Source organism: Agelaius tricolor, unplaced genomic scaffold, assembly GCF_023055355.1.
Source record: "Agelaius tricolor isolate 1412-34295 unplaced genomic scaffold, bAgeTri1.0.p SCAF_6, whole genome shotgun sequence".
In the NCBI taxonomy this organism is placed as follows: domain Eukaryota; kingdom Metazoa; phylum Chordata; class Aves; order Passeriformes; family Icteridae; genus Agelaius; species Agelaius tricolor.
Window position 1 is genome coordinate 26829048 of NW_027269266.1, and position 17929 is coordinate 26846976.

General features: G+C 34.9%; 1 protein-coding gene across 6 annotated transcripts in view; it reads right to left on the reverse strand.

The window, feature by feature from the left end:
• DGKB (diacylglycerol kinase beta) overlaps window positions 1–17929 on the reverse strand; it is a 378935-nt gene that overhangs the window by 199195 nt on the left and 161811 nt on the right. For all 6 annotated transcript variants that reach the window (XM_071429110.1, XM_071429109.1, XM_071429111.1 and 3 more), the window contains 3 exons: window positions 15750–15866; window positions 11185–11258; window positions 4081–4155 (listed from right to left, as the gene is read on the reverse strand). In XM_071429110.1, coding sequence (XP_071285211.1) covers window positions 4081–4155; window positions 11185–11258; window positions 15750–15866 — 266 coding nt within the window. The remainder of the gene's footprint in view (window positions 1–4080; window positions 4156–11184; window positions 11259–15749; window positions 15867–17929) is intronic.

A 17929-nucleotide genomic window follows, 5' to 3' on the forward strand; every position in this document is an offset into this window, starting at 1 on the left:
TAAACAGCTGCTTAAAATATATCTCTAAATTCAGGATTTAAGTATCATATGTGAATTCTAAGTACTACTGGTTTGTGGTGTACAAAAATAATTTTTATCATTAGATTACAACCAACCCACCATTGCTAGCTTTGCCATTCTTTGGCAAAAATGTAACTCTTCCAAGAAAATATGGACCAGATCCAATATTTGGTTTGAAAGAAAATAACTATGTGGTTATTATCTTCTAAAAAATTCTTGGTGTATACACCTTCCTCTGGGTATTCCAAATATCCAACAAAGAAATGCTCGAGCAATCAATTCAAATAATTAAGGAAAACAGTGTAATTTTCAAAACAAGCCTACTGCTCTGTGAAGGTAAAAAAGCCCAGATGCTGTAGATTCCCAACTGAATTACAGTGTAAGTTGCAGGGATTCTGCTTTGGTGTCTTGGGCATCTTTTAAGTGGGCAGAATTTAAGATTTAGAAAGGCCTGTTGAAGCAAACTTGTAGCTAGAATTCAAAAAATAGATGCTCTCCAAATTAAATGCTTATGGAAGTTAAAAAGAAATACAACTTTTGTGGATATAATTTCTATAATAGAGTATAAAAATAGTATAAATTAGACATTTTAAATAATAGAACTTTAGGGAACAGAGGCCTTTTCAGAGACACAAAGACTTTGTGAAACACTGACCTCTCCACAGAGTCCTGTGGCTCTGTGGCTCGACTGCTATTCATCCTGCTATTATTTACCTCTCTGTGAGGTGAACAATAACTGAATTTCAGATTCTTCAAGATCATTAAATCCACAATAACAGTTGTTGTCAAAAGTAGAAGACTCCTACAGAGATGTAACAACCAAACAGGGAAACTCCTTTCATGGCAAAAAACACAGGTGCCAGGCACAAATTACACAATGCATCAGCCCAGCAATTTTCTCGTCACTGTGTTAACTGTGGCAGTCTGTAGCTGTGGAGTACCTTTTATGCCTGTGTTCAGCTGCAGAGCTTACAAGGTTTTTCCAGCTCACCCATATCCCTCTACTGCCAATTAAAGAATGTCTAAACCATTAATTATTGTACCCATGTTTAAAGTGTGCTTTTGCCCTTTGGCTTAGAGCTTCTTGATTTTCAGGCCTCGCAGCAGGTCTCCATTGCTGGAAAGGAATCAGTGCAAGAGTTGCTGCCATGAGGTTTATTTGCATCATGAACATCTTTTTATACAGACTATGTACATCACGTATTTTGACATAAACTGCTCCAAAAACCCTAGCTCAGACAGGAGAAGAAGCTGCAAGAGATGTCATTGCTGCTGTTCCTGCACTTCCCCATGTACCACCCCATCTATTATGAAAGTAGGCAACACATGTACTTCAGTAATTGTACATTGAGGTTGTGCTACTAAAATTTGTTGTCATTTGCTCAAAATATTTTTCTGTTGTCCTGCTGTATGCCAGCATAGTTATAGAAAAATATAGAATAAATGGTATTAAGAAAGGTGGAGCTTTTTTGTTGTTTTAGGGGGTTGTGTTTTGGTTTAGGGGTGTTTTTGTTGTTATTTTGAACTCCTTTCTTCCAAAACATTTCGCTGCAAGAACATGATTATCCCACTAAAGAGGTAGAACAATAGACATAGCAATTGAGCTGCTGACCATTTAAAAAAACCCAAACCAGTTTCAGCACCCCTAAGATTTGCAATTTTCTTACTCTCCTAGTTCATTTTTCCCTCTCTCTGGCCATTGAAAAGGGAATACATAGATTTTTAGAAATTTATGTATTCCCTCTAAAAATTAACTGGAAATAACAATTCATGTCAGCCACAGATGTTTGGAACACAAGTTACAAAACTTGTGAATGTTATCTTCTTGCTTGATGATGGCAACCCATGAGAAAAATACCATCAAAAATTAACAAGATTAACTTATGGGTTAAAGCATACAGGTTGGCTCTAACAAAAAAAAAAAAAAAGCAAATTCTCAGTTAATACTACAGATATTCTCTAGGTTAAGTAAACATGGCTGAAAATAGTAATCAAAAGAAAAAAAAAACACATCTCAAAATAGGCTCAACTAAAATGTACCAAAGTAATCATAAATGCTTTAAAATAAATATACATTATGCTTGTCCCTTTCTACTAAATAACTTACTGGGATGAAGAAATACATTTCTGCTTTTCTCTGCACTGTACAGTACCCAAATCTGTTCCATTTTGACCTAAATTTCACATGTATTATGAGAAAATCAAATAAACATAAAATTTGGATTGAAAATCCAGTTTAACTGGCATTACAGAGATGGATGAATGAGTGGACAGATGGATGAATGGGCAGGTTTTATTAGGCAACTCAGCCCTCACAGAAAACAAGTAATGGTAAATGAAACACCAGAGTTTATTCAACTTCTCACTTAAGGGCCAAATTATATGCAGCCTACAAAGTATTGCCAGGGGCAAGAAGTGATGGCAGGAGACAAACTGGAAATTTAGGATTATCATTTCAGTGAAATGAATTTAAAATATACCAAAACAAGCAGCGCCTGTTTGAAAATTAATTAGAATTTTCTTCAAAGTGATTCTGAGCTAAAACGACTTCGGTTTCTAATAGAAAGTGAAATTGAAAACATTTTCTGAAAAACACTGTCCTGGTTCAAAAGACAAATGTTTAAATTGCTTCAGTGCTCGGTTTCAGCTTGAACTTAACACTGCCCTCTTGTGCCTCTGCCTTAAAATGCATTTTCCTTTACAGCAAGATCCATGAAAACTAAGTCACCTATGCACAGAAATGGAGCCAGATTTTTTTTTTTTATTTCAAAGAAATGACTATGAACAAAAATATTTCAGGGTTTTTTTTTTAATCATCCTCTCAATTTGTAGCATGGCCTTTCTATTACACAGTGTGTAAAGCAATATTAGTTACTAGTTTTGTCTCAGTTAATTCTTCTAGTCTACTTATTCTTTGAACTAAGAGTACTTACATTTTTCATACATGCTAAAAATAGTATAAAAACAAATTTCATTCGAGTACTAAAAACAGCACTAGCATTCAGATACAAGACACATGCATGAAAGAAATCATGCATGTCATTATCTCCATTTTTTGGGCTGGTTTTGCACCATTCAGCAGGTTAACATTAGCTATACTGCAGTGCACGATATCTTAACTTCTGAAAGCCTTGAGCCCAATATGCTTTTCACTTTTATCAAAGTTGCTTTTCACTTTCATCAATGTTACACACATGTAAAGGTCTAAACAAATAAAAAATGCAAAGACTTAAAAGAAAAGTATTCAAGCACTGTAAACTTAATGTCAGTGAACATATGCCTCCTTCTGCAACTCTTTTCACTGATGTAAAATTTCATATATTAGTGACAAAAGTAAATAGCCCCATTACATACAAAAAAACACACAGAGCAGATATTTAGTGTTGCTCCAATTTTCTTATACCAAAGCAACCACTACTTAAAAAGGAGAGAATATCAGGTGGCAGAGGTAGGTGTTTGATACACTGTAATTCTCCCATCCTCACAGGAATGCAAATTAAGAAGAATCACGGAGGAAGCACACTAAGCAAAGGACTGCAATGCCAGCTGGTTCAGAGAGCACTTTGGCCCACATTACCAGTCACTGCCAGCACAATCCAGCCTGGCCAGTCCTTTTCCAGCCACTACATTTCCAAGATCATGTAACTGGTAAGAAGCATGCAGTCACCAATACACATTACAGACACTCATGCATGTGCACATGTGTGTTTAGGTATGTAAAAGAAATGGATGTCTTGCTGGTCAGTCTTTGAGGCTGCTGACACCTGCAACACAAGTAACCCCCAAGAACTCAGGTTGCTGAAATAGCAGTTAAAGCTGCAAACAGAATTAGGTTTATCCCACAGTTCTTACAGAATAATACATGGTTTTCAGCAAAACATCTGAGATACAGCTTTACTTGTAGAGGTAAGCAAATAATACCTATACATTTCTGCAGCCATTCAGAGAACTGCAGTGTTGATACATTCCAAACATGCTATATGTACTTCAGTCTGTTCATTTGATTATACAGTATTTTATTAAATGAGTTCCTGGTAATAATATTAACTGTAGACTTACCCTGGCATTGGTCCATTTCCAGAAAGACTATAAACTTGACGAGGATTTAAAAGGTACTGAAATTTTCTATAAATTCTGAAGAGGTAAAAGAGACAAGGAGAAAATATTTACTTACATGTTTGTAATTTTTAAAAAACCTTTCATATGGAAGAATTAAAGAAGTTAGAGCATATTTCAACTATTTGAACTGCAGGATCTCATTTATATAAAAAATCAAATACTTGAACACAGCAATTATAATTCATACATAGAGTGTATTGTGGGGTATAAAGTTGAGACAGAAGTACTACAAGCTATTTACATTCCAAATGCTGTGTATAGACAGAAACAAAATATGATAAAAAGCTATAATTACACAACAAAAGGTGAATCAAAAAAGCATTTCGGAAAGCATATTGATCTGTATTAAAGTAACTCTATGGCAAAGGAGAGATTTCTTCCTGAAATTTATTGCAAACACAGAGCTACAAATATAATTAATTGCAAAAGCTAATTGGCTTTGCCACCCACCAAAAATGTCCACATAAACTGGAAAACATTCTGATAAAGAAAACCTGTGGTCGACTACATTTCCTCAGGATTACATTTGAATGGGAAGAAAATGAAAAAGACTGAAGCAGTTTTACTAAATTACAGTTATTTTTAAATTATCTGAATAATAGGAAGCAATTTATTGATACAGCATGACAAACATTGCCCTGTCCCACATGGGACCCCATTTGCTGTCCTACCCTGAACAATTATTTCTTCTGAAGTTTAAATTCAGAAATTTGAGTTTACTTGCCCTAAAAGTATGACAGAGATTTTGTTTCTTCATTATAAGTATTAGAAATGTAATTTCCTAAGTTGACTGGAATGCAGTAGTGATTCTTTTCTCACACAAAACCAAGCAAGCACACAAAAGAGTTGGAGCTCACAATAAATAAATATACATGTGGGATGTATGGCATTAGTTTAAATTATAAAGCCCTGTTTCTTGGTTTTAATTTTAATGTTTCTGTCCTTAAGCTAATTAATATTTTAATGTTTTTAAGAAAGCATTTATTTTTTCATTGAAACATTGCTTCTTTTCTTTATAATCTCTTAAGTAAAATAGAAACATAATAAGAGCTGAATTCTAGGTTAAAATGTCCACATTTTCAAATACAGCACAATAAAACTGTCTAGACACAATCTATGCACACATTCAAGGATTTTTTTTTCTTCTTTTTTTTCTTAATAGAAATGCATAATTTATCAGGGTAGCTGGAAAGCAAGTGTGTAAAAAATACTGAATACAAACAAATTCATAATTATCTGTAAAACTGCCCAATTGGAGTATTTTCTTAACTTCACAATTATTTAGTGATGTCAGTTTTTATCAAGCATTTTATTCAAGCACACTCACACAATATATTCCTGATGCTATTCCTGACAGAAAAATTCATTATGAAATGACTAGTTTCATTTCACAAGTATGCAAACATCATTGTTGATGGCTCTGATGATGATTAAATTAGACGTTTGACAATGGATTTACAACACAATATACATATTCCCATTTCACAAATGTAAAAAGGAGTTTTTTAGTTAGTATGTGTGATTTGCTTCTCAGAGATGTGTAGAATTTACTCTGGTCAAAGGTGATGCTAATTTCACTTGTGTAGCTGACCATAAGCAGCCAATGGACAGTATTTCTATGAAGTCCCAAAGGTCTAAGAGTTATTTTTCTAGATTTTGGTGCTACAAAACATACTAGCCATTACCTACACTCACAGTGCTGTTCTCAGGTAACAGTGAAATGCTATAAAAGCCTTCTTAATAAAGAGGAGGTCTGGTTTTTCTGCTTAGAACCCTGAAGTCCAACTGCAATAATGAAGAGATGATGCTGAATTGTACTTGACTCAGTGCATACCATTCATGGCTACCAGCTGAACATCAATACCTGCTAATCACTCCATGACTCACTGCAACTGACACATCAAGCTTTAAGTTATTAAACACACTTATGCATTCTAGTCTGTGTAAAATTCATAAATTGATGGCTCATTTCTATTCATACATTCTCAAAAAAAAATTAAAAACTGTTTATAAATGTTTCTCTCACACTGTACACAGACCTAACAGGGTGACACAGGGAAGCCAAAGAAAAGGGGCAGTAACTCAACTTTCCAGGTTTACATCTAGAGTAGCAAACAGTGACACTGACTCAGCTCTGAATGCCTTGCTTCCACATGTGGGGAAGGAACTGGATGTGGTTTCCTTGTGACTGAAGTTTTGTGCTGAGAAGGCCATGAGGTGGTGTGGTGGGAAATGCCCCAAAAGACATTTTTGTGATGAAATGCAATTTCATGAATGAAGCCAGTTTATGAAATTACCACTTGTCAACAAACAGCTGTGTTTCTGTAACTACTTTTGGGGTTATTCTGTGATCCAGAAACTAAAAAAGGTTCAATTTAAAACAGAAATGCACAAAGAAGTTTCTTCATTATAATTTTTCTTTATATTTAAATCATGCCCATGATCTCATATAAACCTCAAAATACTTGCTATAATAACTGAGGAGGAAGAAAATTATCTCAGGAGTGGCCAAAGGAGCTGGCATCATCTTTAAACAGCTCAGCTGCTGAAGAAAATACTTTTGAGTGCACCTAGAGCTGGGATTAGATTAAGCTGTCTTCTGGAGAAGAGAGAAAATAAATGGCCAGAAACTAGCTGGCAATGCAAAACTGGCAATGAAGTTGACTACACTGTGGAAAAGAAGCTGGCCATGGCAATGCCTTCTGCCACAACTGGGGATGCAAATTCAGTCCTCTAGGGGCTATTAAAGATGTGGTTAATATGGGCTTCATTTAACCCTGATGTCAGACAAGGAAGAACCCTCCAAAAATATTCCTCTCCAAAATAAAAAAAAAAAAATGCTAGTTATCCTCTTTTTCAGACATACCATATTTGAAAAGAACATTTGAAACTGCTTTTACATTTTGTCTCAATGCTAAATAAAAGCTCAGAAAGGCAGACTAGTTGGAGAGGAGGGAAGAACTACTATGAACCCAAGTTATTTGAAAACAGCAAAGGTTAAAAATATCATCAACCTGTATTGCACAGACACTGAACGTGGAGTCAGCAGGAAACATGAGTGTACGGAAGCTGATCTCCAGTGCATCCAACAGCACATTTGTCAAGGAAACAATTGTGTAAACTCACCCTCTGGTCAGGCAAATAAACTGGAAAATGGGGAAGTGAAAATCAATGTAATGAGTATGGCAAAACTACAGCATGATTTAGAAGGACTCTTATGTGAGAAACATTACCCTTAACAACAGCCTTTAAAAGCACTACATGCTTGTATATTCTTTCTGTTGAAAGAAACTATTTTGTGAATGGCGTACTATATATATACATTTTATACACAGATTATTGAAAACTGTTGCCTTGACTAGTCTGATCAGAAACGCAGACATCCCAAACCAATAGCCCTAGAATGAAATGGATGTTCTGCCTTTTTTTTTTTTTTTGGATGAAATTAACTGCACCTGCCCATTTCCTGCACAACCACTGAAAATATGTTATGGTGTGATATGGCCTGAGGAATTCACTTGCCTGGGTTTGATGAACGCCTATTCAGTCTCATGCTCAGTTAAAATCCATTTCTAGTATAGGAAAGCCTTAAATTAATCAACTTTAATTCTATTTTTCTACTTTCTCCTTAATAAAAATTGACTCATATTTTTATTCTATTATAAACATATGTATTGTCTATTAAAAAAATAATTCAAGTCCAAATAACTGCAAATACACTGGAGTGTCACATGATGGGCCATTATTAAGCTCCTAATTGAGAAGAAAATATAACAGGGCTATTGTCATAATTCTTTATTTTGCAATTATATCTGAAAGTCATTGCACTGGTCCTTAAAACAGAAACCTATTCAGAAAGAATACATTTATCACTACACATTCTGAAAAACTGAATTTCTAACATAATGAAAGTTCCAAAATGTATCGATAAGGTATAGTTGCAGAGAACGTATTTTTGTGTTCTGAATGCACTTTCTCTACATATCTGTTTGTTTCTCCCCACCCCTCTGTTTGAACATTTAAAAACTAAAACTAAACAACCAAACATCTTTCACCTTTAAGTGATCTTCAGTTTTGCATTTGAGAGATTTGAGAAAAATTACAAAATAGAAGAGGAAATGACCATGTACTACTGGGGGTGTGCATTTATTCAACTGGTTTTCAGCTGTATGCATAAACTCTCTCCAAGAATAACACAATAAAATGGGCTGGGTTACCATATGGTAAGGCATAAAATCTTGTATGGGGAACCATGGGAATGCAGGAGTCTTGACAATCTGCAATAATCTTTCCATGTTCAATGAAAATCTATCAGAAATCTTGTCTTCATTCACTGTTACCTCTCAAATACAGAGAATCCTAAGTAAAGACTGAGGCATAGTTTTCAGTAGAAGATTTTATGAATCTGAATGAATCAAGATAATGAAATTCCGTTCTACAAAAATGAAGGTTGTGAGTTCGCTTTGCTTTTTTTTTTTTTCCTCACTGCTGGGGAAAACCTTACTTTTGTTACAGGTATCCTCTAGTCCCACCCTCTCAGCACCTGACCAGATAAAAAAGTTGCAATAATCAAAAATCCTGACTTGAATGCCATTTACTTTAAAGTTGGACTTGATGATCCTTGTGGGTCCCTTCCAACTGTGATGAAAGCTGTCAATCACCATAACTGTGTATTTTAAAAAGTAATTTGTGTCTTGAAATGTCCTGTGATTTTACTTTCCACAAAATATAACTGCCACAAAATTGGAGGGTAGGGAATATATGGGCATTTCTTTATGGTTAGTGACTGTAAAGCAGACAGATAAAACCCAGGAAAACAAAAAAATTCAATAATATTTCTCCTGAGAATGTTTTCATCACTTAGATTGAATATTCAAACTAATAGGCACTCTTAGCATCCTTATTTTATACTCCTGCTCCTGGCATTGATATGAAACATTGACACCTCAAAAATGGACTGCAAACCTCTTCTCAACAAATAGTCCATATGTGGACTTTCTTCAACCTTTTTAATCTGGCTTTAGATCTAACTGTGAGATATTATCTCCTAATGGTGAATGACTTGAGACATGTTTACATGACTAGACAGTTGACCTTTTGATGTGCTTCTCTTAGAAGAGCTATATTGAGTGCAACCTTGACACATTAGTATGTAATTTAACATTTTGTGTACATATGGTATCAAAGCCAATCTAAGAGGTTCTAAAAATTCATTATACTCAGCTGCTGGTGCTTGCCCTCATCCTATACACTTAATTGTGTAATGACACTTGTGGATAATGGTGCTAGTGAATGAAGTGTGTATAGGGCATCCATTTTTAAAATTCAAATAATTCCTGTGATCTGTTTGGCCCCAGTAACAGTTTCATTGACATAAACTGAGAAGTGTTAGACTGTAATACATGAAGGGGAATAGGAGCTTGAGATGGGGATCAGATTTTAAACTTGCTTCTACCCTGGTGAGTAACATTAAATGACATCCCTGCTGCATTAAGCCCATTCAAATAATAACACTTGAGACCAATTATGAGCTGGGAACTGAAAGCTGTGAAACAGCATTTCATTAAATTGTTTCTAGGCTATAACTAACTGTGTGAGTGCAGCTCTCTAACCTGCCTCTCACCTACATAATTGCAGACTGGATCGCTGATCTACTCACTTCATATTGGTACTATAAAAAGTCAAGCTGAGTGCTTGTGCAGATTACCTTCCACCAGACCCCTGACTGCACAGCAGACCAGGGCTGCCTCACACTGCTACCGTGGCTGAAACATGAAAACTCAGCTCACACTGGTTTGTTCAAATTGCAAAGGCATGTTCTTGAAACTGCTTAGAACTGCTTTTAGATCATTAACTGCCTTTGACACACCTAGCTGATATCTAGGTATACCAGTCTAGGGATTACATAATCAGCTCTCCAGTGATAGCCAGTTCTCTCAGAGGCCTTCAAACACAGTTTTGGTTAATGCTCCTTAGCTTTACGAATTACCCTAACAACTACTCTGCAGGATTTTGTCCCCTTTGACAGTTTACTTTTAGGGGCACAGGAAGAGGTGATCTAAGGGAGACAGGGTAGAGAAAGTAGGGAAAGCTGACCCATTGGAGTTTACTTGCTTGGTTCCAGGCTTTAGAATCACACAGCATCCCTCCTTTTTTGCTTCCCGTTACCATATCACCAGTATCCGCAGGTGTCACCTCCAGCTGGATCCTCGCCAAAAGACAATAATCTTTATCAAGATGTGAAGTTACAGCACTGACATGGTGAACTAGGCTATAAGAATTTAGGGATTCATGGGATGGTTAAAAATGGCTACGTTGTTAGCATATGGAATCCTGAAACATGCTCTGAAAAGTCTGTATAGGAGGCAACTAATTTAGCATTCCTGCCTGAGTAGGAGGAGAATGCTCCTTACTACTTTATCAGGCCTCTGATACATTAACACTTAAACTAATAAACTCAGACATTTTAATTTAAATCAGTGTAATTACTGACATATGTAAAATTAATATGTCTCTAATTTGTGTGATTGGACTCTAATAATTCAACTGGATTTTTAGAATGCTTCCTATTTACAGAAATCAAAAGGTTTCTTTGAAGAAAATCTTATGAAGAGGCTTGAGAGCCTCTACTACTAAGTCTATAAAAAGCAAATCATACATTAAAAAAATGGAATACTGCTTCTAATTTAAACTACTGACCTGCCTGTATAATCATTACACAGATTAAAAGAAAACTGTTAGCACTTTAAAGTTTTAATACCAGATATGGCAACTCACATCTTCACACAAATCACAACAAACCCATGCACTGAATATAGCTACTTTTTTTTTTGATTGGAAACAACACTATCATATAGAATTAACTCTTGATTTTAACTGGAGAATTTATAGGTACAGAGATATAGGATGTTCAACTGTGAGGAATAACAACATAAAAGGTTGGATTTTTTCCACATAGACAAACTTCTAAAATTCATTTTAAAACATTTCACAGACCAGAATCAAGAAAGAGAGAAAAAAAAAGAAAAAGAAAAAAACCCTTACCTTTCTCCTTGTTTCCCACCACTTTTAGGATTGACAAAAACTAAAAGTGGATGAGTGCCTGGAACTGGAGTGATCTAAAAGAAGGGAATAACACAGCCACTCATTAATGCTGTGTGTTGCATTCATTTTTTCCTATAGTAGACAGAAAACAAAAAGCTTAATGCAAACTCTATGTTATGCTATGTAATCCAACTGGAAGCAATACCATAATTTGCAATAATCCTCATTTCATTAATTTGCCAGAAATTGCAAGTGACTTCTCTTTTAATGCTGTCTTTTTAACAGCTGTGTTGCCATTTTAACTAATAATGCCACTGAAATATTAAGGTATATACACACATAACCTATCTTTCTATATATAGATATATACTTGTTAGTGTGTATATATATATACACATGCATCCATCAGTAGAGAAGAAAAGTTTAAATGCAAATAATGCATTAATTATTCTGACAGTAAGTTCCTTTAATAAAAGGAAAAGAAAAAAGCTTAACCTGTATTTTGGAGTGAGAAATTACACTATATTATATACTATGAAGGTCAACCATAGCTATAATGGAAAATTGAACTTAACAGATTTTTTTTTTTTAAATTTTGACAATGAATATCTACAATATTTGATATATCATGAAATCACACACTTTTTAAAACGTGGCAACCATAACATTAAGGAATTCCTTTAAACACCTGAGAAAGCTGAAAAACTTAAGAAGGTAGAGGAGGAACCATAAGGAAGAAAGGCAAGTCTGAGGAAAAGAATGCTGATGAGAAGGAAGGAAACAATGACTTATAGCATTATTGGTTTTTTTACATTATTTTGTGTAAGGAAAATTTTTACATTCATATTAATATTTAGCTTTACAAACTAACAACATCATTCTAAGTAATAGGGTTAGTCTGTACTTTCAGATACTCTGAGATGTGTGTGTTCATTGCCTGTACTCCAAAGACTTGAACATAAAAAAATTACATCAGATGACCTCTAATACAGGTCTTTAAACCATGAAGCTAGACTATTCATATTTAGAAGCATCGCTTTTATACAGATATAAACTCCAAATGTTTGAAAGTATATTTAGAGTTCAAAGTCAACATCTCCAAAGTCATACAATTTCGAGATGAAGCTTGGACCATCTGCATTTCAAAATGATGCATTGAAAGGCCTTGCTCAAAGTCCTTATTCATAATTCCTGAAATAACAAAATTTGAAAATTTCATAAAGTGTAATTTAAGGCAGAACCTGAGAACCTTCATAGCTAAGGAGTTTTACAGACATACTAGAGATATAGGCATATAATCCTACAAGGCATCTAAAAGCACTTTTCTTTTAGTAGGAAATGTTAGGCAGTAGTGTGTCAACTCTATTCACGATTTCACAAAAAAAAAAAAGAATCAAATCTGTTCCAATACATACAAAAAATAATGGAAAAGTCCACAAATTCAGTGATATTAAGCTTATGATGAAACCAACTCAGTACCACCTGGCACAGTAAAGTGCTGTGTATTGAAACATACATCAAATTGCAGAATACAGTGAAGTTTGTCATATATTTAATTTTTACCTACTGTTTTAATCAATTTTAGTTATTTAGCCAATTCCCATGGTGTTTATTCTGGTGAACTAAGTGTAAACCAATGGTGCCCATTGTGACAGAGATGGAATACCTACTGAAATCCCTTAGGACGCAGGTTAATTAATGAGACTCATCCTAAGGTTATACATGATCTATTACTTCCTCTAATTAGAAATAATAATCCTGATCATTATGCTGGTTAGCTAGAAAGAAGCAAGATGAATGTGCTTAACTATGATTAATTGTCTTTAAGTTGTGCAGACCTCCACTGCCACTAAGTTATCTGCTCCCTCTGTCTGATGGAAGGAAGGTTTGGGCTTGATCTTTTTCTCAACAAAAGCTAAGTGATGGAACTTTCTATTTTAAACCTTTTCTTTCAAGACTCAATGAGATTATTCAAGTAGAAGTGTTTGGCTCATCAAAAAAAAAAAAAAAATCTAATAACTAGACTGTATCCCACTTGGTTCCAAAATAAATTTTAATTAAATTTTTACAGCTTTTCCAAATTACTTTTCCAGACAACATACGGTATTTTTATATAATGAAATGCAACTAAAGATTTAGACTAAATTAGTGAACATTTTCAAGCCCTAATCTAGCATGACTTAAAGGCAATCTTCATGATGTTATAGTACAAGTAACTTAAAGTAAAAAGAAAAAACAAAAAGAAAAAAGTGGTGAAGCACTTATATATAGTTTCTCCCATATTGAAAACACAGGATTAACAGCAGTAGTATCAAGCTCTTTGGTTTTTTTTACCTTGTATCTTTAATCATAAACAAATGCAATTAATAATTAATACTAATTAAGTTTTCTGAAATAAAAGCCTTGCTCACTGAAGATTTTGCTAAAATGAGACCATGCCAGCAGAATCAGAGTATTAGACACAGAGTAGCTTGCCAGATATGGGAGAATTAGAGTAGTATACTTTGATCAGATACAGAATGTTTTCTCCAGACCATCTTTGGGCAAAATACTAATATTAATTGCCAGTTATATTTATAGCATCTTACATATTTGTGAGAAGAGCTGGAAAATTACACAATCTGTGAGGAAAAAAAGCCCTAACATTCTCATTGATCCCATCATTTCAGTAGGATAGCCCTAAAGGTCCACTCAGGCTTTACAATAATTACATTCACAAGAGGTTATCATTTTTAATGCCAATCAAAAATTAAATATTTTATGCTAAGATGGATTCCTGCCACTCAAAACCAATTAAATCCATCTGTGAAAAACAAAGACCACAGTATAATCAGCAAATTAGGGCCATAACTGCAGAATTATTTCTAATGCTATCACCATGGTATCATGTCATGGACTACCTTACAAATGTGTCATTACAGAACACTGAGCACTTCAAAAAACACCTCAAATCTATTCAGTAATAATGCTATCATCTTTTGTCCCCACTCTCTTTTTCTCAATCTCTAGCAATCATAAAGAAAAGCAAGGATGAAATGCAGGCTTTTGATTCATCTTGGAAAGACAAGAGAGAACACAAGTTTTGGAACACACTTCGGGGAAAAAAAACTTCGGGAAAATCTTATGACCTGAAAGCAGAACATAAAATAATTTAAAGTTTTGTGTTGAAGAGCCAATGGTGCTAAAAGCTGCTGTTTTGAGTAGACCAAGTACTATATCCGAGGCACAGTATCACATGAGTGGGAAATAGAGACAAAAACCAGCAGAAAATAAACTATGAGCATAAGTATTCTAATGCTCAGAGTAAACAAAAAATTCATCATACACGGTGCTGCAATCAAAAGGAGATGCCAAAGATGCTCCTCTAGAATACTTTGTCTCACTGGAATTGCAGGGATATCACTCAGAAGTTAGAAAATACTGTGTGTTTTCTTTAGCACAAACTTATTAATCACACTGTGACTGATTAGACAGAACTTGAGCTTTCTTTCAATTAAGACTCCAGCATTTTTTGCTTCATATTTTGTCACAGATGATCTGGACAGCAATGAAGCTTGTGAAAATGATAAGTACAGGAAGAGATTCTTGAAAGCAATGGATAATGACTGCTCTAGTATCAACTATACCATCAATGGAGCATCCAAGTAACTGGATAGGTTTTAGGTTTTTCAGGTTTTGTTTGGATTTTTTTCCCTTCTTTGGGTTGTCATAACAAGAATGTTTGACTAACCTAAAACACAAAACAATACAATAAACCTCCCTATCCTGACACAAGAAGATGAAATAATTATGAGGCATAAAGTAATTGATAAATGGTAATGGAATCTTTTTACTGAAGCCCAACTGCAACATATCAAAAGATAGAGAGAACAGATAACTATGCATATTAAATGATTATCACATTGTTATCATGACGATAATTTAACTCCTGAGGACATAAAGCAGCATATGGACATTGATTTCACTCAAACTATTCATATCTCAAGGGAAACAAGTCAGCAGTTCAGGCATGCCTCTAAGTTACCACCCTTAAATAACACTAGCTCATCACACACATGAGTTTTTCTTTCAAGCAGAAAAACTTCCATTTTTATTATAGATACTGCTAGTAATGAAAACACATTGATTCTCACCACTGTTAATGTTGATATGCCAAATACCCTACTTAGAAAAGCCTGGACACCTTTGAAGTTTACTCCATCCATTAATTAACAGGTCAAAATGAGAACAGTTAACAATTATCAGGACAGACTTAGATTAATAATGTAAATTTACACAACACTGCATGATGTGTAAACAGATACCAAAATAAACTATTCACCCCATTACAGAAGTGTTTTAGAGATAGTCTTCTCTCCCCCTTATTGTCTAAGGAAATCCTAACAATCGCATGAGAAGCAGATGTGTATCACCGGATTCCCGAACCAATGGAAGAATTTACCTATTGACTTTTTAATCATATAAAAGTGAAATATTAGAAGAGTGAATGTATATTTCACTTTAAACGTATTTCAGTCTTCATGCCTAAAATTATCTGCTTAATATTAAAATAACAATAATCACACCTGAAGGCCTTGTCCATCTACAGTGACCGAATTTGCTCTTTGCATTTTGTTCCGTTCTCCCAGTTTGTTCATTTGCTGTGGGCAGCTCTTTTCTTTTTTCACTGTTGATTGTCTTTCCTTGAAAAGAGAAAAGGGAACATTTTAACACATTATATAATGCTATACAACTGTAACTGAGACTGTACCTCCACAAAGTTGTTTTTTTGACTAGCAAGTAATGTCAGACTCCGCTTTAATGAAAATGAGATCTCAATCAAGTTAATACACAATGTCTGGCCACTTCACATAACATCTATCTATGTGCCTGGACATTCCATAATGACTAGGCAATAGATGGATGAAAAGTGTGCAGTCACAACACAAATTAATGCAATGATGTGAAAAGATAATCTGACATTACCAGGGTGCCATTCTGAAACTTGAAAGCCATTATACAATATACTTGATTGTTTAACAAGCATATTGATAAGAGAGCAATAATTCTTCAAAATTTTATCCTGACTGCTAGCAAAAGTTGGATGCTTCAGAGCGCTTTACCACTTTGACAAAATACACCCAGTCTAAATAAACCATAATCAATTAGCTGAGTAGCTTTTTATAAAACATATTTTGTATCAGAAGGAAACCAAAATCCACATCAGATTCTAAGCTGTTGGCAACTTTTGATGCTGATACACAGCCCAGTGAGATGGTTATTTGAAAGAGAAAAACTCAGTATTATATTGCTGCAATTGTATTTTCAACTGTTATCAGGCCATTTCAGATAACTCTGCATGGAAAAAAGTACTCTCATTTTTTGTATCTCATTTATTCTATTTATGAACTGCACCCAGCATGTCCTTTTAGGTTGTCCAAAAATGCACCATAAATTAAGATAGCAGATATTTATCAAACAGAATCAGTGTCTCCAATCCCAACTGCATCCCAGCCGCTTTCCACACTTCACAAGTACAAGGAGGCTTTAAACTAGCCCTGGGAATGGGCTGGCACAAAGCTGCTGCACTAGAAAAGGAGCATGAAGGACATCGTTGCACCCCCTGCAACTCCATCCAGTAACCAGTTCATTAAATGTTACCATTTACATTTCATACCAGGCCAAACCCATCTCTGTGCTACCTACCACGAAGCCTTAGGGATCGTAGTAGCAATTAATCCATGAAACTCCTTCAAGAGCAGTTTTTACTGCTATGAAGCACTGACACAGATTCTGTCAGGAAGGGAATAACTCCCAGCTTAATACAGTGCCTTCTAACATGAATGTGGACCCTGACTGTTTTATACCAGCTTCAGTTTCTTTAAGTGAGACTGACAGTCTCAGTCCAGATATGATGAAAAGAGTGGTCGAGGTCATCCTAAGCTATTTTGGGGAAGCCAAGTGCTTGGGGGAACCGTGACAGTCTTTTATACACATTTTGTATAAAAGAATGGAAAAACCTACACCACTGAGGAAAAATAAAAAAAGCAACACAAAAACAAGCAAAACAAAAACAGGGGAATCTACATTATTTTCTGTATGCAGTGAGATTCCTACGAGGTTAGTTAACAGAGCTCTTGGAGCTTTGAGTAACTTGGTTGGTGCAAGATGAGATCCAAGACTCCAGACTGCACTATCACTGCTTTAACAGTAAACAGCAGAAGCAATTGGAACGATTCCCTCCTCCTTAACCTTAGAAACAAAAACACTGTATGTATCACTGCCTAAGAAATCACCAGCTCTGCACTTACTTATTTGATTATTTTTTCAGAAAGTAGAACCAGGATGAGGCACTCAAAGAAAATAAAATTTTTGAACTAACACAAAACATTCTGCACAATGGATTGGTTAGTCCCAAGCAAGTAAGATACCTCCATACAAAGGAAGCTTCACACTTCATTACAAATTTCTTAAGTTGCTTTGAGGTTTTAAACAACTTTGTGAATAATTATCCTTAAAAGTCACTACTTTTTATAAAAAGAAAGCACACCCTGTTAAATAGGATTTTCTATTGTAGCCAAATCTGACTCATGAATACTGCAATATCTTCAAAAACCAAATCAGGAGCCGGCAAAGCAGAGAAAAAGCTAGTAAAATTGTAATTTCTAACAAAAATCAGAGACTGAGAGAAAATTTGAAAAGGTCCAGGAAAATCTCGAGCTAAAGGACACATTTGTGACAATTCAAAGAAAAAATTAACCAAAAG